A 22,137-nucleotide genomic window follows, 5' to 3' on the forward strand; every position below is an offset into this window, starting at 1 on the left:
TCTGTATAACTTACTCTCATCTAGAATGCAGATTCTGCACAAGTCCAACTTCCTTCAAGAGTCTGTGAGCATTAGGGGGTGACCTTAGGGAGTAGGAGCTTAGCTGAAAACAGTATTCTTTGTACATTCAGGTATTCTTTTACCTCTGTGCTGAGGTAAATTTTAAATTTAACTGACTGAAACAAAGCTCTTTTGGTCAAGCATATCTAAAGAGTCTTCTTGTGAAGATCCTTTAAGAAAGGTATCTGGTAACTTTTTTAAAAAAGGAAACTAGTCTATGAAGTACTACATCTAGATTTTGCTTAAGTGAACAGTGATTTGCTTTTCAAGACATGGGAATGTCTATTCTGAAAAGCTGATACCACTTTAAAGGTAGATGCTGCATGACTTACACAACTGTTTATAAAGATTTTATCTTTTACAAAGGCTTTGAGAGTTCAAGGACTGGTATTTAAATACAGGCAAGAGCTGAATTGTCTTTGTTGCTGGGGATGACATAAAAACACGCCTTTCATCTCTTACTATTTTTACAGTAAGTAGACTCTTTAGACTGACGTCCAGATAAACCTCCCCACCTTTATGCTGGGCTGAATGATCTCATTTGAATTACTATGCACTGGAGGCAGATGTGGGCTTTTTAGTCTGTAGAAATGTTATTTTAGAGATTAGAATGATGCCACAGTATTTTAGAAGCAGATTAGTTAGCAGAATACAAGCCATGGTAGTTCACTTACCCCTGCTTATTATGCAGGTTTGTGTAGGTCCTGTAACTGTTCTAACAGACTAAATGCTCTCAGGAGAATGTGGGCTTAAACTGGACCATGTAAAACTGAAGACTGTGGGAACAGAGCCAATAAAAACATGGTCACAGTGTGATAGCAGAGTTAATTGCCTTTATGCAAGTTCAGGCACTATTGTTGCACATAGTCTTTGTTCCTGGTGAAGGTACGTGCTTATTTTCTTATATCGTGCCAAAGTTAGTTACAGGTGTGCATTCGCAATTACTTTCTGCCATTCTAAAAACATCTTCAAGTCATTAGTGCCATCTCTGAGTGGTCTTATGTGAAACTGCCCAGTCTTCTAGCAAGAACCAGTATGCTCAACCCATTAGTACTCCTCATACAGGCAGTTCCTGCATGTTGTTATAAAACTAGGAGTATGGTGTTGCTCTTAAACTGTAATGTTGGTATTTATGAAAGTGTTTGCTATTTAAATCAAGACCAGCTCTGAGGGTATTTTGCTTTGTTTTTGTAGCAAGTTTTGATTTTGTGCTCACATTCTTCAGTCCCCTTTCTTGTGATGATTCTTAGTCATTTGTTAGAACTTAAAACATCAGTCATACCAAGAGGTCTGGGAGAGATTGGTTTTTTTATTTCCTTTGAAGTTGTGTTTGCATGTTGGGTTCACTTTTTGTCTAGAAGAAGTGGTATCTGTTCAGCAAAGGACTAATCTGCAGTGTTCAGCTTCTACTTGTGAGATTCAGTGAGCAGAATCTTCCTGAGTATAGGCATGTGTTTCCAGCAAGATTTCAAAGACTGGTTTCTTGGAGAGGCATCTGAGTTTTCAGTACACCTACTGAATGGCTTTGCTGGCTGGTAGTGAGCAAATGGGAATTTGCTGTTCGCATTGGCTAGCAAAAATACGTATTTTAACTGGATTGCTCATGCATGTAAAATACAGCCATCTATAATACAGTTCTGCTATCATTATGTGGCTAAAAGATGAAAGGCTTGCCTCAGGGCACTGACAAATGAGCTCTGGCAAACTGTGTGTGTGGCTTAAAGATGTTACCTCCCAAAGGCATCTGCTCCTTTAAGGAGTCAGCAGGCAGGAGGATGAACTAATGCCTCGGACATGGCCGTGTGAAAGTCAATGTCTTGCTTTAAATTGCCATAAAAAGATACCTTTTAAATTTGGGAGCAGGAGGGAAGCTGACCTTTTCAGTGAGTGATTGTCAGTGGGTTGGTTTTGGTTTTTGGGGGGTTTTTTAAATTTTTTTTTAAACATATTTGCTGTGGCAGTGCTACTGTATGGCTGAGGGCAGTAACCAAAGAAAGAAACAAGATTCACCAGGGGATTGTTCGTTTGTGCCCAGCAGCAAACCTTCTCTGCGTTGGTCACATATAACAAATGGCTACATTTAAACATGCAAATAACCAAGCATGTTCTTAACAGAGCAAACAGCTGCTTTGCAAATAGCTTCTTAACCACTGCAGCGATATTCCCTGTCGATCATCTAATAAATGTGCAACGACTGGGATTCCACACCAGCCTTGGTCAATATAACAGCTGGCTGCTCATCCCTCTTGCACTGCTTCTAGCGTGCCTCAGAGCCTCAGGCGAACCATCTGAATTTACCAGTGTATCAGAAAACTCCTTAATGTTCTGGAGAGCTGCTGGTTTGGTGTTCTGCCTGGTTAGTGTGCTGAGATGGCTTCACAAAAGGTCAAATGAGTGCTAGAGTTGGTGAAATGGAGGGGCTGAGAGCTCCCAAGAGGGGTGAGGAGAACGATGGGAGCGAAAGAGCCACCAATTGGATGGGCTTAGGCTGCTGTGGAACCACAGCCTAAACAACTTGCACCTTGTAACTTCCCCGACTTGCTTGTAAAAACCTCCTGTCTGTCCCATTAAATGCTCTGTAATGTACATGCCATACGATATTTACCTAAAAACTAGATATGTCTGAATTTGTTTCTGGATCGTTCTAGTTCATATGGATGGTACAGAAAGTGTGGAACCAAAGACTGTAGATGATATTCCTCCTAAAGGCCTGTAACACCCTGGTAGCCTCTCAAATGGAGTAACCAGAACTGAACACGAGACAAGGTGAAGATTTATAAAACTGTGTTGTAATTCTTAACATTCTTAAAGTGCTGGTGTTGGGGCAGGGGTTTAAGATGGGGTCAGCATGTTGAAAGGCGTATGTGACTGCAATAGTAACTGTTCGTTGTGCAGTAGCTCCAAATCAATAAATTCTTAAGGCGCCTCCAGAATACATCCAGGTGGCCAACCCTTGAAACGCCTACAAATACTGAAACACCTGCTGGGTATGATTTCACTGGTGGCGAGAATGGACTATTTTGATTTCACAATCAGAGAAGAGTATTTTTCTTCCTCATTCTTTTGACTTCTGTATGAAGCTTCCTTCTTTTCTGACTCTTTATTCCTTTCTTCTTTTTCATTGGTTTTAAACTTATTCTTTCTTTTTAGATCTTTAGGATGTGTTCCTCTTATTTTCCTGTATATAGTTGATCATGGTGCCTTTTTGGTTGGCTTGGGGGAAGAGGGTTGTTACACAGTTGCATCTTTACTTTCTTCTGCTTGTAGGTGTAGTAGAGGATTTCATTCCTAAATCCGAGCTTTGGTAGAGGGAGATTCTGCATTGTCACACTTGCAAAGCGTACGTGTGTAGGTGTCACCGAAGTCTTAATAATAAACTGCATGATCAACTTCTTTATCCAATAATAGTATAAGAAAATATTTTTTCTGGATATCGAAAGAGCACTTAGGCTTTAGCAAATGAGAAGTTCCTTCAGCTCAAACTCTGTGTTGGAGTATCTACCTAGACTGCTGCAATTAATTTACTTTCCTGTAATGCAAATTGCATACTACTTGACGTTATTTTGTTTGGCTGATGACTGCCTAGCAGTCTACTGCTCATAACAATTAGATATCAGCAATTGTCTATAATAATTTGTCACCAATATCTGTCTTTTTTTTTTTAAATGATTTCTTATATTGTAAGATAAAAACTGTTCTCCAGCCACATCTGTTGCTGTCAATTTTTCTGTGCTTATATGAATCTTTGTCAGAACTCTCTGCAGTTGCCCTCGCACCAGTAGTCCCGTAAGTTTCCACCAAGGCCATATCCTCCCCCTAATTTCTGTTTGCTGTAACAAACACCAGCTGCCTTAAAGGTGAATATATTGCTGTGTAATGCTCCTCTACCTCAGCTCAAGACTCTAAAGCAAAAATAACTTTAACAAATACTGGACTGTGGAGTTGCTCGTGTTTTCAGTTTCTCTTGTTTGTTCGCTTTAGTGGTATTTGCATCTCTGTGTTTTCCTTTGACGGGCTGTGGGAGTTGTACAATTTTCACAGTAAACAGCCAAAACAGTTCCAGTTAGGAGGAATGCATGTGAAGAACTAAACCTGATGTAATCTTCCTCCGTTCTCTGCGTGTTTGAGGTAATGTCTTTGCTCATTGCTGTTTACTACTGCTACTGCCATAGGGCCTAAGAGTCCTGCTGATGAACCGGAAGCATTGTATGTTTAGTACTGTTAAAGCACAGAGAAAAAATAGTATTTACTGAATTGGCAATTTAAGATGGTTAACACCTGGAGGAAGACATATATGCAAGAGTGATATCTCCATGGCAGGAACTTTGAACTACCCTGTCAGCTTCATGAAAGGAAGAACTGGAAGGCACTGAGGAGGTAACAGGGTGCCTTCCTGGATGACTGAAGTCACCTGTTTTAAGAATATGGGACAGCCTGGATAAAGTATGAAACTACTTCTTTAACAAGTTATAGAGGCTGGAATTACTGGCTAACTAGAGGTTAGGGCTGGCATTTTTGTAACAAATAGGGGATAGAAGAAATGCAATTTTTCATTAACTAAAGTAGTCAAATATAGTATCTATTGGTAGGTGTAGTAAAGTGTTATGACAGTGGGAGATAATACAGTTGCATTTTTGTCTATCATCCTATAAAAGTTGTTATGTTTTACTAGAAATTCAACACAGTCTTGTTGGTATGTTGTGAAATCGCTGTGGTCCTACAGAAGAAAGATGGGCTGCTACTAATGCTTTTGGCGTCTCAAGAAAAGTAGTAGGAGCTGTTGGTGAGGATAGATGCCCCAGAAGGGGCAGAGCTCTCAGCCAGCATGTTTGGTGTGGACGGAGAAAACAGCAAAAAAAGACAAGCCTTACTTACAGTTTAGGCACCTGTTGCTTTAAAACAGATCACTTTTTTAATTTAACTGCTATTGCTGCTCATAGCAAAAGAGCACAAGAACTGCCTCGAATACTCTTTGGGCAAAGGACTGCTTGAGCAGACTGGGATGATGGGGTAGAAGAGGTTGAAAGGTGTGAAAGGAATCCTTATCTGTGATCACAAGTCTGTCTGTTAAGACTTCTCTTCAACAATCCAAGCAAGAGAATTGAGATGGCGTGGAGGTGGTGAAGACAGTAAGATTGGAACTTGGGAGTGAAGTGATAGATGAAAACTGAGATCAAATGGAAAAAAATCAAAGAGCTGATAAAGAACTGAAGTTGCTTGTTATGTTCTTATGGATGGGATTAGTTGCCACAGCTTGACCTGCGGCTTGCTCTGATCTCTCTGATGAAGTTTGGAAGACAGGCCTTGGAGAACACAGGTTCAGGGGAAAAGTCCCCCTACTACGTGCATTCGCGGTGTGTTCCTTCTGTTAGGCACGTAGGTGTGCTGCACAGGACAGTAGCTGGGGAGGTGGAGCGGTTCGTGTTTCTCTTAAGTCAGTGCAGCGAGCGCTGGGGAGGTTGGCTGAGAAGCCATGTAGGAAGCTCACATGCGGTGCCACTCGATAGTTAGTTGCTGCCTGGGTGTGCCCTAATTTCGGCATTACAACAGTGAATTAGTGTTTGCTGGGCTGACGCCTGTAACAGTCTGTGACCACCTGTGCTTCGGAGCCCAGGTGAGCCCCGTCGCTCGCCGCTGCCCAGTTCTTGGTCGGGGCCGACCAGCAGCGTGCCCGAGCGCTGCGGGCAGGGAGAGACCCGCGCTGCCGGCGGCTGGGGGCGGCAGCTGCTCACGCCCCTTGTCTGGGGCCGGCCTCAAGGCGGTAAAGCCTTCGCGGCCGTGTGCTTGTTCGTCTTCAGCTGTGGTAGCCGCGGAGGCAGCCGTCCGCACCGCTCAGCTTGCGGCGAGCCGGGGAGGCCCTCAGCTGCGGCCCGGGTCGCGGCCCGGCGCTCCCCGCCCCTCCTCGCCCCGTGAACTACATCTCCCAGCGGGCTGCGGACGGAGGGGCCCGGCCGGCACCGTGCCCCTCTCCCGGCGTGCCGGTGGACGGCCCCGGCGGCGAGCGCGGCGAGGGGAGGCGTGCGCGGTCCCGGTCTCCGCTCCGGCCGCGGCAGGTAACGTTGCCGGGCGGGGTGTGAGTGAAAGCCCGCGGGCTTGCTCCCTCGCCTCACGGGAGAGGCGCTAAACCCCTCAGCGGTGAGGTTGTGCCTTACCGCAGCCGCCCGGCAAGACAACCGCAGTGCTTAACGCGCGCTTCGGCTTTCGCCCCGCTCGGGTAGCGGCGGCCGGGCGGGGAGGGCAGCGCCTCGCCGGGCGAGGTGCGGGTCTCCTGCCGCCCGCCGGGGCAGGGGGCGGCGGCCGTTACACCGGCGGCGGCCGTTACACCGGCGGCCCGGGGCTACGGGGGCGCCCCCCCGCGGCGGCCGAAGCTGAGGGCAATCCCGCGCTGCGGGCGGGGACCGAGGCGTGTCGGGGAGGTTCCCTGCCTGAGGGGTGAAACGGTGCCTCTGCCCTCGTAGCCACGGTGGTGCGCGGCCGAGGGAAGCGGGGGCGCCGGCCCGAACTTTCCATCCAGCAACTGAAGTGACTCGTACAGGTTATTCGGTGTGCGGCCTCTCCTGCCGAAGCCTGCAGCCACTGAACACCGAGAGAGGGGGAACGGGGACTGTTTAAAGCGGGCCCTGTGTCTACGTGCCTTAAATACCATTATTTTAAAGAGTGTGTGCCAGCTGGCAGTATCAAGATATTATGAACAATGGGTATTATTAGGGTCGGAATAATAGCAGTGGGCCGGGTGGGGATTTTTGGGTTGATGTCGGGAACAGGAAGGCCCTAATCGGCTTTTCTGGGGGAAGAGTAGATGTGACATTCCCCGACGGCTTGCTTGAGCCAGGGTTGTTTGTCCAGCTTAAGGTTCCTGATCGGCTGGCCTTGCTGCTGACAATACGTGTGGAAACAACAATTTTATTTAGTGTTTGTTCAGAATCTGGCCAGGTTTCTTGGTTTAGTTAGAATAAGTGGCTTTAACTATTGGCATTTAAATGGTTTAGTCTGGTTTTGGTTTGGTTTTTTCTACTCACCCGTAAATGGGGAAATGAAATTGAACTTGTTTTTTGGCGTATGTGTCATTTGCCAAACCTGAAAATTATTTGAATGAGTGTCATATACAGAGTTCCCTTTGCTGAACAAGCATTTTAGGGATGAGAAAAAAACCTTTTAAGTTTAATTACTGTATTTTGTTGCATAACTGAGCGATTTGCAAAGACTAAGCAAATGACGCACTCGCTCCTCAAGTTTGGCTCAGTTTGTCAGAATTCAATTGGGATTTTGACTTTGCCCTGCAGTAAAAACATATAATAACCAAATACGTTGCTTAATTTTCCAATTCTGTTGAATTAGGCTGCTTTCTCTTCCCTTATTTTCATAGCATAGCTTTATCTAAAATAAGAAGACTTGCCTAGTTATTGTAGGTGAACCTACGAGATAGGATCAGTCTTAGAAGCCACTGCCTCAAACTAACTTACACAGCCACAAATGCAGGGTTAATATTTTGATTGGCACTATTCTTTTGAGATGCCATGCATCTCCTCTGAAACGGATATTACTCCCAGCTGAAGTAAGCTAAAACTGAGACTTGAGTGCACAAATTGCTAATGCTTACTGAAAATCGATGGGAGATACGCACCAAAAGCAATTAGGCAGCTTTGAAAATCAATCCACAGTGGAAGTTGTCCAAGGACAAGGATTAGATCTTTGTCAGAGCTGAAGTCTTTGTGGGGAGGGTCCTGGCACAGTGTCAAGTTCATGACTCTTTATTCTACATCTTTTCCAGTCTGAATTCATATAGAAAAACTTGTGTGTGATTTGCTTAAACTCTGTTTGTTTGTTATTTCTTCTGAATTCTGTTATTTTTTTCATAGGGGCAATCATGATGTTGAAGTAAACAATTTGAAATAGAGCACTGCTGGTAATAACCAGTGTGGCCTGAATCCACATGCAGTTTGTCTGTATGAATTGCCCAAAATAGGTTTTGGATTATTAGGTGTTTCAAAAGGTCTTTTTTCCCCCTCTTGATCTACTATACTTCTTGTATTTGGTCATTCCACAGGGTAATACCATGTTTTCAGCCTGTTTGTTTATCTAGGGTTTCAGCAAAGCTTTCACACTTCCCTAGTATTTTTAGACATAGAACTGCAATGTTTTAGTATGGTAAGCACTGTGAAACAAGTTTGGGCTTAGTAGAATATACATGGCCAATTTGTTCTAAGTAATTACAGTGGGTAAATAAAAAGGTTTGGGGTAATAATTCCTGAATGGTAATAGTCCCAGAAATTCTTGTTTCTTCAGTGATAGTTTGTCAAGTAATTTGTCAGTGGAGAAGTAGCAAAGCAGAGACGGGGGTGGTAGGTGAAGTACAGTTTATAGCTCTAGGCAAAATGAATTGATTGTGTTACATATTCCTATGCACATTTCTTGTATTATAGTTGGAGTATTCAAATTTTTTGGCCAGATGAGCAGAGTAAAGCCTTACACTTTGTGGTAGAGTGTGCACTGCTTCGTTGAGACTGCAAGAGTATTTTCTTCATGCAATGCACAACCCCAGAACCAGGGCAGTCTTCTTTAATGTGCAAGTTCCAACTGTGGCAAATAGATCTCTAATTACTGTGTAAGTCCCTAAAGAAAAGTCACTTGGAAAGTAGAGCTTCTTGCTTCTCTCTGATGAGCTTTGGTCTGCTTGTAATTAATGCTGAAAATACTTTTTTACCTTCTGAATACTACTATGGAAAAAGTCCTGGATTCTTGCTCTGAACACATTATTTTTAATTAAAAGCATCGTCGTGTGTGTAAATGGGTATTTACGTAAATAGTAAAGCACAAAAATCTACTTCTAAAATGGCATTTGCTTTAGTATCTTGGGCATGCTAGACGTAGCAGGATGGCTAACACAATGATTTGAATATACCCTGGGTTTTATGTTTGTTTTTTTTTAAAGTGGCATTATCAGCTGTGATATATATTTAAGCGTATTGTTATTGATTAACTGCTTTCTGATTGGCAGGGCTGAGAATATTTTTGTGGGAATCGTGGTAGCCATGCTTTGTTAGTTGCTTTGTTCAATAGTGTATGATGCTGACTTCCAATGCATTTGCCAGAATGAGGAAATTATCTGTGATTATGTTTATGGAGGGATTCTACTGGGGTAAAGAGCAGAAGCTGTTTTCTACGTTTCTTCTCGGAAAACTGAGCTGTTCTCCAACATTCCTCCAACTTTTTTTTGAAACATCTCTGTTGAAGATGATTAGGTGTAATCCACAAGACCAGTAAAGGCTCAGCAAACTTTTTGTTTTTGTTCTTTCTCTACCTCAAGCAATTCTTCTCATATTTCTTGCACCCAGCAGTAGATTTTTTTTTTTTTTCCTTGGCAATGAACTCGGCAATGAAGATGCATTAGCTATCGCTCTACCAGTTTGTTCTGTATGCCCTGGCTGTCCACCACATCTGTAACCTGGGTGTGCTTTGCTGTCTAATAAAAGATGAGTCTTTCTCTCAGGTCAGATGGCTATGTATTATGAATTAAAAATAAAGCTCTGTTGAAGGACCTAGTCCTCTTGGCTGCTTCATCATGAGTGTTGATTGCTCTAATCTGGTGGGTACAGGTAGTGCACTTTTCTAGATGAAGCCCTTAAATCCAAAGAGAACTTAAATATTTAGTTGTTATTAAGAGAGAGATGAAGTAGCAAGAATTGTTCCCGTTACATGTTTACTCTGGCACATCCTTTTGGTGTTGCAGTTATTTGACAGAAAATGATGACTACCATCTGTTCCCCTCCTCTCTCATCATTCAAAGTTCCTTTCCTATGAAGAATGAAGTCTTCATAGAGAGATAACAAGTTTCTATCTCTTCCCGTTTCCATAGTCACAATTAAAAAAAAAACATTTTTTTTTTTTCTTTTTACACTCTCATACATGTTTTTGTTCATGCTGCCCTTACTACTTGGAGCCATGATCCTAACTTAAATTTACAGTGTGCACCTCATCTTACTGTCTTGCAGATTGCCAGAAATTTCCTCTGGCAGTCTTTATATTCATCATTTCCATCTCCACACCTTCTTTTGACTGAAAGATTGTAATGTACTTTATTCTTACAAACTTTGGAGTGCAAGATTTCAAACTGTTTGCACTCTTTTTTTCCTGTCTAAAGCACCACGTACATGTCAATTCTGCATATGTTAATAATTAAAGGTTTTAGTAACACAGTTTTCTAACAGTGCTAATACAAAAAGCTTGTAAAGCTGCTGGTTAAAGAAGATCTTTCCCCTCTGATTTCATGGAAGAATCTTAAGAGAATTGGACTAATGGAAAATCCCACAGTAAACAGAAGGACACATGCTGTGCCATACCACCAAGCAGTACGGGATGAATCTGAGTCTTATCTAGAGATCAGACCGGGCAAAACATTGGCAATAATACCATGGCAGGGGAGGAAAGCAACCTTTTACTCTTTAGTACTGGAGGATTTGGTGAAGCTAAAAATAGAGCCTGAATTTCCCTTAAGGCATGAGGAACAATTACCTTGATCTCATTTCGTTATCTGTAATATCTACCTCTCTTGGTTCATCTGCACTTTTTTCCACCCCCTCTGTACAATGCAGATACTGGCATAGGATGAGGAGGTTAATCTTGTTAATGCTAGAAACTCTGGTGGAAGGCAAAACAGAACAATGTGCTATTCGTAATTTCTTTTCAGACATTAGAAATGAGATGTTGAAGTAAAGCTTGAGATATTCTTTGGAGTCTGTTTTACTGGACTGTGTCATTATTTGGCTGGGCAGTGGCTAAGAACTGTTTTAAAAACTTTTTACTGGCATGATATCCTTCCCTTTTTTAACTGTAACGTGATTCGAGAGACCTCTGTCTAGGAGACCCAGCTTTCAGCTGTGTTCACCCCCAAGTTGTATGCCAGGCTTCTGTCGCTTCTCTGCATGTTTGCAAAAAAACTGTTGTTGTTGGAATTTGAGGGTCATTAAGTAGGGTAAAGGCTGGATAGCATGAATAGGAAAAAATCTTTGCATGATACAACCTTAATGCTGTAGCTACCAAATGCGTTATTATGAAAGTTTAAACAGTTCTTTCACCCTTAATTATTGTGACTGAACAGTGCTGATTTAAGAATCCTTTAGCAGCTTTTCTGTCTGTGGAGTCCTAAACAGAAATTATTGCAGGTGGAGAGTAGATCTCCTTTCCCCCGAATCGTGCACGCAGTCATTAGGTCACAATAACGGGCATCACACAGATCCTAGATTGAATTCTGCCAGTTTGCATTTATGCAGCCTGCAGGCTTTTTTTAGACTCTTTGAAGGAAGTGGGTTTGTTCAAGCATAATAGAAGCAAAATAAGGAAAATTGAGGTAAACAAGACATGTTTTTAAGCAGCACATAAGAATGCGTTTGGGCACGGATTTGAAAGAGCAAATAATGTCGCTTAAATCTGTGTTCTTGTAAATGGAGTATCTTCCTCTTAAAAATGTGGCGTGCAGTATTTTAAATTATGATTGTGAGATGAGCTTTGACCGGCCAGTGGTTGCATAAATATGCCACCTCGGGGTGAGGCAAAGTGGATAACCGTGAACTTAGTCCCATACTACTTTTCTTTTATGCTTAGCTAGGCTTGGGTCTCGGTGCCCATCAGATTTCAGTGTAATACTGAAGAAATGATACCACTTGACTGTCACAGTATTGTAGGAAAAATTACGTGGGAATATGTTGTATAAAGTGCTCAACTACTCCCCTGGAATGAAGTGCATCAGGGACTAACTGCCGTAAGTAAAAGTTGTGGGTTACGCATACGGGTACCCCCAGAGCCTTAAATTGGGTCTCTGTTGATTGTTACTGTCGTCCAAGGGGCAAAGCAGATGAGCAGCTGCGAGGGAGCAGTGCCTCACTGCCACAGGCCTGGGACGTTCCTCACTGGAGATGGAGGCGTACCCCCGATCCTGTCCTGGGAGAGACCTAGCCATCCCCCTGGGAGAGAGAGTGTGGTTTCTCCTTCTTTGGGGAGGTGACCTCTTTCCTTGGTTGTAGTCTTCTAATTATGCTCCTGGTGTACAAGCTAATTCCCGATTGTGAACAGTCTAGAAAAAGATTGTGGAACAGAATGATATAATCTCTTCCTGCTGTTTTGGAGATAGCATTGTGTGCCACCTCCCTATGGCAATAAAAAATGTAAATGCTAAATTTCTTATCGAGACAAGCCAGAAACTCTGTTGGATTTGTATTTCCTGTCTTTGATTTGCTTCCCTGCGTAGGACGCTTTATTTCATCCGATGCCTATGTCTCCTCCTTTCCTACAATGTTAATGTATCATTTTATGCTCACCTGGGAGATGTTATCAGTTGTATGCAAAGCAATTCCTGCATTGCTAAGCTGTTTGGAAGCTTGTCATAATGCTCCATAAACTACATAAATAGGAAGTTTTTCTTACACAAATGTCTTCACTTCATGGTTTTCTGTCTGTTCCTGGTGTTACCTAATGACAAAAATGTGATGCCCAGCGATGGCAGGACATAAACTGAGGATGAAGTTTCTGGGACTGTGCCATATCTTAGTCCCTTTTAAGCTGTCGGTGCTAGGGGACCCTGTTACGGGTGCCATGAGTTTTTGATGTCCTTCAGTGGGTTGTTTTTCCTTCGTATCTGTTGGGAAGAGTAACCTGCAATGGCCGCTCTTCAGACAAACCGATCTGTAAACAAAGACACTGTGGCAGGGGAGTGCCTTTTCAGTAGAACCTAATGGAGGACTTTATGTAACAGAACAAAAATAAACGGAAACATCACTTCTAAATTGAGCTGTTATTTCTCCTGCAGAGTAATTATTAATCAATAAACCTTGTATCTGACAGCATCAGAGTGTGTTAAGTGCACTGAGCTACCTTGCAGTCTGCTCGTAAACCAGCCTTGGAGAGAAAATGTTATTCACTCTACACCCCGATCACCTCTGGCATGTGTCTGAAAGCAGCACGGTCTCTTAGAGCTTTTGCTTCACCCATGCACTAGCTGGTTTGCCCTGATAGGGTGTAATAGCACCACTTGGAGTTGTGGGTATCGTGCATCATTCAAGCCATAGTAGCTGAGTTGCGTAGCATTTGGGCCAAAATGGGTTTTCAGACATCAGGTTGAAAGTCTTTCCAGTTGTATGCCAGTATTTCTCCAATAACATGTTTCAAATGGATTCTAATGCTGCAAGGCAAAGGTGAGTGATTACTAGTAGAACAAGATGGGGATTTTACCATTAAGCTATTTCATAGTTGACCTCTCTAAAAAATAAATAGCACTGTTCTCTGGGGCATCTGTTACTGGATACTGATGAAGACACAGCATGAGACAGGACATAGCTTTGATGTAAATAATAATTGCTCTGTTCCTGTGGAGCTATTCACTCTGCTGTTAATGCACGAACAGAGGACAGTGCAAATAAAAATGCAAACAATCCTGAAAAAAACAGTGTTTTCAACACGGAGCAGTAAGATACTGTAAGAAAGTTTTGGGTTTTTCTTGCAAACAACATATTTCTTGAGATGCACATGGCCTTCTTCAAGAGGAGCTAGTTTTTGGGCTATTTACTGGATCCATCACACTTCAACATTTTTCTTTCAAAACATGTTTTTAAAGTAGCAAAACAAAAACATTTTTCCTTGGACTGTTTAGGATAAAAGTACTGTCTAAGGTATTTAAGTGCTGTCTACAAACGATACCACCCTGGGGTACAGCAAAGTCTTGGAGCCTAAGTACTTAACCATGGAATAAATGGAAATATTTCCTTCGAAGGTCTTGCCTTCGGTCACATAAAAAGAGGAAAAAGCCAAACCAAAACATGAACTCCCTTTGAAGTAGTCATTTTTTAAAGGCAACATGCCCACATGGTTGCATCAAGAGACTTCAGAGAATAAAAACACCAGCACTTTGTTGTTTACATGGCTGAAAACTGCAAGTATAGAAAAGTTTTATTGTACCATTTCTCCTTCCGCATTCGTGGTGCTGTATTATAGAAGAAGTGTAAGGGGCTGATTACTTCCATCTCACAACAGCTCAGTAGTGATTAGCGGAGGAAATTCTGGTGCAGATGCATCATGACTGAGGCTGCTTTACGCTGTTCAAATAACACACAGGAGTTTTAGAGAACTAACTTGAATAGCAAACTTGGGAAATCATTGAGTGCGTTTGCTCTAAGTGGTCTCCTCTCAGCATATGCTGGAGAGGTTGGTAGGAGCACGCTGCGTTCCAGTAACTCATCACTAGCGAAACAATCCCTTTGAGTATGCTATGAACCGGTGCAAGTTAAAATACTGCTGACACACTTTGCCCTTTCTCTTCCTCCTGTGCACTCAGAAAAAAATGTAGCGTAGTTGGAGCTCTAGGCCCCAGTGTTCGTTGTAATTAGGAATTTTACAGGCACTTTCAAGGGAACTGAGAGAAACCGAATATAGAGAGCAACTTGGGATCTCTCTCTGTTAGCAAAGAATAATCCAACCAGTATCAGAGGCAGCTTCTTCCAAGTCAAAATGACATCTCATGCAAATCAATTTGTCACTGGCCCCAATTCTCTGCAATAGAAGACAGAACTTTTGTGAAACTTGAAATTGATTTTGGCACTTACTGCTGGATTGTAAACAAGCTCATCCTAAAGTCTGTTTGGAATTAATTGCAAAAACAGATATCTTTTCACATAGCAAGATCTTTGTACGCACACTCCAGGGCGAATGCAAAATACACGTTTGCACACAATCCCTCCTATGTCTTCTGCTGCAAAAATTCTGATTTCTCAAGTCTCCTTGAGAGCAGATGGGGGAAGCAGAAATATTTTTGTAGCTCTGGGTACTCCAGTGACTTAGGATGTACAAGTTTCTTGCTAGAGAATGGGCTGGGATTCTGTTCCTGGGTAAAGCAGTTCTGCGTTAGCTGCTGTGCCTCTGTCACCGCGTTGGCAGAGGCCACGGTGCTGATACAGCATAAGCCAGGAGAAAGAGTCCTCTGTTTGTCTAGGTACCCCAGCCGTCCTGCCTGAACAACGGGGCTGGCGCTGACGGCAGCTCTCTTCTCTTGGCATGGCTGTTTGTCGTGGGGCTTTGTAAACGTACTGAAGTTGGCCAAGAGTTTGAATTTTTTGTATGTGGTGTTTACATAGTTATGCTGGTGAACCTTTGTAGTCTAAACATGGCCTGAGTTGTGCTGTGATTTCAGGGAAGTTGCTGTTCTTCTCTGTGAAGACTCAGTAATAGAAATGCTATTAAATACTGTGGTAGGTATTATTTCTATGTAAAGTGCTCTGCGGTTTCTAAAAGCCCCTCCAGTTCTGCTTTGCAGTAAAATTTAATTGTGCTCTGGAGGCTCCTAGACTGCATTGGTTTATGTGTTGAGGCGAGCTGAAATTGGACAAACTTTTTAATTTTGGGGTAAGTTATGGCCTGAGCATGCTGGAGGTGGGAGAAGATTGTTGTCTTGTGCTCCAGAGAACATGATGAAGAAAAACTAGCACCTCCTCAAACAACAGAAATTATGGAAGGACAAGTGAAACAAATAAACGAATCAAGTTCTTTCAGTGCCTATCACTTTCACTTCTCCAGCCTCTGAGGATTAAGGAATTTCAGGTCACTTTTCAAGGCTGCAGCACTTGCATATGTAAGCAATATATTTTTGTAGCTTGCTGTCCTATCTGCGTAGTGCCTGACTTCTCTGCAAATGTTTCAGTGGGTGCTTATTTTGACAGTTTTATTTATTTATTGTCAGCCATTAGAAAATTAAACTCAAGAGGTTGACTAAAGTGTGGCCTGTCACATAAAGGCACTTACAAGACAGGTAAATTTTACTCCTGTTACAATCATGTGAACTCCCATTAACTTGTGTTACAATTCCTGTTTTGATCCAGGAATAAATTTGGTCCATTCTGTTGACTCTTTGAGCAATTTCAGAGCATCAACTTACTCTGCAGCAGCAAAACCAACAAAACCTTCCAGCTCTGGAGAGAATGAATACTGTCATAAGCAATGTTTGCCCTACAGAAGTTTTTAAATACTTCATGTCTTATCAATTCCCCAGCAAATGAGTATTTGAAACACGACATTCTTTAAAGTTATGCATTAAAATGATGACAGTACTGTTCCCCAAACCACCTTACAAACATTTCTCATACTTAAAGGAATGCTTGAAAACATTAATTATTAAAAAGTCCGAGTAACTATTTTTTCTACTTGCAGCCTGAAGTTCAAATATATTCAAAATGGATTTTTTTTTTGTTAATGTGTTCTGTTTGACTAAAGCACAACAGCCCTGCAGTTGGGTTGTGCAGATATGCTGTGAAATAGGTTGTTCTTCACTTTGACAGAATTTTGTCACTTGGGGAAGGGTATTTTAGAGCCAGGAGAGTGTACATGTGGTCTTTTGTTTTCTCTTTAAAACAGTTCAGAGGGGAAAGAAAGGGACGGTCCTTCTACCCTTTGCACTGCTGTTCAAGGATTATGTAAATATATCCCTGCTCCACTCCCCCAGGCTGATTAGGAGGTACAAGGTGGCTGCCTTCATGCTCTTCACTTTTTATTCTCTGTATATGTCTTGGGTCTTTTTCCTTCCAAATCTATAACAATAGATATGTGAGCCTTACTGAAGAGATGCTCTGCTTTGGAATTTGTGGGAAATCTAGAGCTTCAGAGGAAGTGGAAGCATTAAACTTGAATTATATCCACAGTCACCTCCTTTACTGTTGACATTTAGCAGCAATCAGTGGCCACTGAGGAAGCTAATGTGCTGTGTTTAATCAGAGGACTATTTAATTACCAAGCCATGTGATCTCTTGTCTTGCTTTGAGTTCTGTCTTTACTAAATGTCTTTTATATAAAACACTTAATTCCTCCCCACTTAAGTTGTGTAGGTTAAAACATCCTATTTTGAAATTTTACAGAAGTGTTGATGTCCTGTGAGTGACAGAACATCATGTAGATCGAATCCTATCTTTAAAAGCGAGTAAACCTCTATAGTCTTTACAAGGTATGGTGCATGTCTCTGAACTATCTGATTGGGCTTACCAGAGTTCTGTTCTTCCCTACAGGCATTATGCTGCTCGAAGTATTCCTGGTTCTGGGGACAGTCATCATCTACTTCCTACTTTCCAAGAAGAAAGAAGAGACATTACCCTTCAAAGAGGGATGGTGGGGCAAGGGACAAAAGCCTGACGCTGAAGAAGATACAACTATTTGGCCATTTAAGGTGGAAACTACAGAAGAAGAGCTGAGCGTAAGCAAATCTCTATACTGGGGAGAGAGAAGTGGGAAATGGCCAAATAAATGCAGAACTTGTTTGGAAGTAATATTTTAATTGAATCAATAGTTAACATTTATGAGAATGAGCAATGATGTCCAGGACTTGGGGGAAAGGATTTTTCAGTACTTCAGAGGATAGGTATGGATAGGCAGATTTCACATCCTGCTATACAGTGTTGTTCTCAGCTGGCTGTTGCAAGGTTGCTAGTAAATAAACATCCTCTGTAAAGCCTAATAAACATAAAAATCATATTACAGATTACTCAACTCTGTGTTCCTGTTTGTGCATCTTCCTCAGTTTGATTGTGTAAACCAGAATAAGAACAATGGTGATTTTTTTTTTTTCCTTTCAAAAGCACTTATTAATATCTCATTTTCTTGACTGCTTTGTTTGCAGCTGTGTTGGATGCTGATTCTTCTGTAATTAGTGATCTACTTTGGTCAACACTAATACCACAGTGGTAATTACAGTAAACACATACGTTGCGGAATTTGTTAGATAGCAAGATTTTGATTGTGTGTGTTTAAGTCAGGGATTGCACAGTTTCATAGATCTGTGTGTCGTAGTGGTTCAAACAGTACTCATGGGATTGCTCATATTATTCATTTATAATGGATTCCTATTTTCTCAGTAAGGCCTGAGCTTTTTAACACTTTATTTGCCCTCCTTAGTAGTATCAATGGACATTGATCTCCAATATGTTTTCCCCTTACACTGCAGACACAAAGCTAGATAATGTCTAACTTACAAATGTTTTTGAAACATGCAATTCTGTATTATGACAGCTATTGCAACATAATCCATTGGTAGAAAATTCTGTTTCTAAATATATATTCTTACATAAACTAGGCGTTAAAGTTATGCTAGCTTATATCACTAAAACATTTTTTAAAAGGTGTCGAGCATGGACAAAAAGCATGTATTATAAAGACATGTTAAAAACTTAATTTAAAAATCCATGCTTTCTGTACACGTGTTAAATGCCAAAACCAGTGAGCTTACATACTAACGTCGTGCCTAGACTGAGACCGTCTGTTCGGTGTGAGCCATGAGCCAGTGCATGCACCTAACTCATCTTCATCAGAATGAGTGCTACCTCTATCACCATATTAGAAAATGCTGTTCAGGTTTAAACCCCACAGAGGTTTGCGCAGATTAGATTTCCAGACCTGCCTTCCACCCTCCACTATTCTGTGGTTTTGTTCACAGTAGGAAGGGGCTCTTGGCTGTCCTTCCCTGCTGAGTGATTTTTGGACTGATTTTGCAGTATCGTCAGCATCCCCTGTAACCTTGAAGCGCAGTAGGAAGGTCACTTTAATATTTATTCTAGATTGGGAAACTTTCACTCCAATCTAGTCTCACCAACTTTGTGGCTGTGCAAAATCCCCCAGAGTGTTTCCCAGTGAAGACACCCAGCCCCTTGGTTTGGGAAGGAGAGCAAAAGGTGTGAGCCAGATCCATGCATTGATTGTGAGGTTGGGCTCACAGGTAACCTGGGGAGCAAAGTACCATGGAAAGGCAACAAGACTTACGCTGTGAAGCCACAGTGCTGTCAGAAGAGTGCATTGTCCTCTGTGGTTATCAGCCTGGCAAACAGGTTAGCCAGCCCTGCAAAACAAAGATGAAGAGAGTGTTAAGAACAGCTGTAAATGGAAGAGGAAGGAGGCCATCTGGAGGAGAAAAAGAATTGGAACAGCTGATGGAGCATCAGTAAAATGCACAGGTGTCATTAGAGATGTTATTGTCGTTGTTCTCATTTCACTTGGGAATAAATAGAAACCATGCACGGTAGAGCCCAAGATGGCAGACACACGTGTTTGTAATGTCTCTTCTTTCTTTTTCCCTGTAGGACTTATTTAGGAGACTTGACCAGGCTCGATTCACTGAGCCACTGGAGAACAGTTGCTTCCATTATGGGACTAACTCGGTGTATCTCAGGAAGGTTGTCTCCTACTGGAAAAACCAGTTCAATTGGAAGAAACAAGTTGAAGTCCTCAACAAGTACCCACAATTCAAAACTAAGATTCAAGGTGTGTGGCTTTTTCCCTTAAAAAAATAAACAAACAGTAATACATAATCTTGTCTACAAGGGATCTCCGTGGTAAGAATACTATGGTTGTCACGTGGGCCTTCCCTCCCTGGCTGCCATGGTGTGGATCACTGGCATTGCTGCTGAAGCAGCGAGAAACTCCTTCATCGTAACTGAAGCCTTTAGGACAAGGAATGACAAATGGAATTCCCTTGTGCATGGATGGGTTGTCAGCTGGTGTTAACAGGAGCCGAGCACAGGCATTTGGAAACAGAACTGGATCTTAAGATGTACATGTGTTCCCTGACTTGCGTGCAATCACGCAGAAATACCCACAGATGCCTCCTCTTGCTCCGTGTCGTTCCCCAGCTGCTGCTGTCACGGTGATGCCATCAGGCTGGCAGCCCTCCTCAGCTGGGCGTGCTGGCTTCTCAGGTTGTCCCTGGTTGGCAGGGCAGATGCGTTCTGCTGCACCATTTCAAGCATTCATAGGTCTAGAAATGCAAAATGTGCTGCCAGGTGGAAGTGAATGGTTTGTCTTTTCATTCAAAGCACAGACACCTTTTGAAAGAGGCCATTCAGCTAAGGTCTGCTGGTGCTGGAGCTTGGTCAAACTGGACGTTTTAAATGCTTGAATTAGGGTTGTGCTTGGGTCATTTGGGGGTACCGTTGTAGATTTAGAGCCCAGCAGGCAATTGTCTCACATGATGGCAAAATTCAAGCTTGAGCTTATGCTATTACATTTTTACTTGCACCCATAACTGTATATTATTTCAAATGGGGCAGTTCACCATAATATTTAAAACGGATTTGGGACAATAAACGGTTGTTACATAGTGGTTAGAACATAAAGATTTTATTTAAGTGTATAAAACATGGTTAGTGCTGAAAAAGATAAAAGCAAAAAATCTGCCCTTAAAAAGGAAAAAAAAAGATGTATCATCTGAGATAAAGGGAAACGAAGCTAAGGACAATGCACTATGTGTAGCAACAGGAAGAGAAATTTCAAAATTAGGAATGATTACGGAGGTGATCCATGAAAAGACAAGATCAAACATGCTGTATATCAGATTCCTTGCTTCTGTCATCACTTGAAGGTTTTTCAGAGAATACAGAAATCCACAGAATTGTCAAGGATAGGGAAATCTCAGTCAGTGAAACGGGGTGGGATTGCTGGTGAGCTGGAGTTGCGGTGAGCAAAATGTGCTTAAATACATCAAGAAATGAGGCATTCAGGCTCTACTAAGAGCAAATCATTGTTTCCTGGAAAGTAAAGCCCTGAATGGGTTTGAGGAAAAGCAGTTCACCTGGAGCAACTAGCGCAACGCTGTGTGAAGCCTACTGCTTACATATTGTAAGGATCACAGAGGAAATAGGACTCCAATTTTTACCTTTTTACTTAACAATGAGGAGACTGATACTAGAACATAGTTTCCTGGTTTCGTTTACTCACTTAAAAAGATACTGAAAGCTTTGGACAAAAGGTAGAAGAGAAGTACAAAATTGAACACTTTAACTCTCTTTTAGCAAGGCATGTTTTCAAATCCTTGATTCAGCGTGATTGGTTTATCAGCGGTTAAGATGTGTGACTTGATTACAGGAGGCCTCCACAGACAGAGGATGCTTACTGAAGGCTTTTTAAATTCCTTTTGCTGTGACATTAGGATCAATGGCTGGAAACTGAAGCCAGACATGTTCAAATGGAAAGTAAGGCATGCACAAAACAAGGAAAGTGATTAACGCCCTCAAACAAACAGCTGCTAGTTATGATGTATTCCCTATCTCTTGATGCCTTCAAGTTGTAATTGTGTGCCTTTCAGGAAGAAAAATCTGTGGTTGGCTGAAGTCTATCTAGTGCCATATAGGGACATTTGGGTAAAATTTAAGGGCACTTGGACTAAATGATGTAATCGTCTCTTCTGCCTTTAATCTGTGTGAGTCACTGTGTTACTGTTAGTAGATTGCTTCACTTCTATGTCTTAATTTGCCAATTTATTTTAAAACAGAAGTATGCCGACCTCATTTGGCTGCTGTGCTGCTTAATTGCCCATTATAAAGTACTTTAAGGTCCTTGGATAAATGGATCCAGACAAGTGCAGTGTGTTTGCATGCTCACCAAAAAAAGACTTCAGAAAAGATTTATTCATAATCTGTTCTGTGATTAGTTTCAGTGTCATGGTAAATTTGGGCATGTTAATTATTTTATTTTTACAGGCATTGATATCCATTTTGTTCACGTAAAGCCTCCTCGTTTGCCTGAAGGCCAGTCTGCAAAGCCATTATTAATGGTTCATGGTTGGCCTGGCTCATTTTACGAGTTTTACAAAATCATCCCTCTCCTGACGGATCCTGCCAGCCATGGCCTCAGCGATGAACACATTTTTGAAGTCATTTGCCCATCTATCCCTGGTTATGGTTTCTCAGAAGCACCCCACAAAAAAGGTATGATGTACGAGAGGAAACTGAACTGACACAAGCCTACTCTCATAGTGAGATAGCCCCTATTAGCAGAACAGTAACTCCTGGCTCTTCTTGTTTTCCCAGTGTAGAAACAAAGATCCTGTGTGTTGTGTGGGAAGAGGGAGATAAGAGTGTGACTTCAGGTGACACCATTGATTAGTTTCAGGAGCAATGTATAGATAATTTACAAAGGACTATAAAAAGTTATGAAGTGACAACTCATGAATTGTAATTGGGTCAATGAATCGTGTGTGGGTGAGCAGGAAGAGTAAACTTGATTTGTTACTGTTCCTTTTGGGTGTTTTGAAGCCATATTCAACAGCATTATACAGGTAGGTGA

The 22,137-nt window shown here is 42.0% G+C and overlaps 2 protein-coding genes across 3 annotated transcripts in view; one reads left to right on the forward strand and one right to left on the reverse strand.

Annotated features, from left to right (window-relative positions):
• The first annotated feature begins 513 nt into the window (after window positions 1-513).
• EPHX1 (epoxide hydrolase 1) overlaps window positions 514-22,137 on the forward strand; it is a 29,394-nt gene continuing 7,770 nt past the window's right edge. The window contains exons 1-4 of one of the 2 annotated variants that reach the window (XM_072857037.1): window positions 514-532; window positions 17,097-17,281; window positions 19,158-19,338; window positions 21,552-21,779. In XM_072857037.1, coding sequence (XP_072713138.1) covers window positions 17,102-17,281; window positions 19,158-19,338; window positions 21,552-21,779 — 589 coding nt within the window. In that variant the 5' untranslated portion in view covers window positions 514-532; window positions 17,097-17,101. Of the gene's footprint in view, window positions 533-5,801; window positions 6,114-17,096; window positions 17,282-19,157; window positions 19,339-21,551; window positions 21,780-22,137 lie in introns of those variants that run through there. The other variant, XM_072857036.1, reaches the window with a different exon arrangement.
• TMEM63A (transmembrane protein 63A) overlaps window positions 12,750-22,137 on the reverse strand; it is a 61,695-nt gene continuing 52,307 nt past the window's right edge. The window contains exons 29-31 of the mRNA XM_072857032.1: window positions 18,841-18,916; window positions 14,008-14,144; window positions 12,750-13,234 (exon numbers count right to left, since the gene is read on the reverse strand). The gene's annotated coding sequence lies outside the window, so the exon portion shown is untranslated. The remainder of the gene's footprint in view (window positions 13,235-14,007; window positions 14,145-18,840; window positions 18,917-22,137) is intronic.

This window comes from Ciconia boyciana, chromosome 3, assembly GCF_034638445.1.
Source record: "Ciconia boyciana chromosome 3, ASM3463844v1, whole genome shotgun sequence".
NCBI lineage: Eukaryota > Metazoa > Chordata > Aves > Ciconiiformes > Ciconiidae > Ciconia > Ciconia boyciana.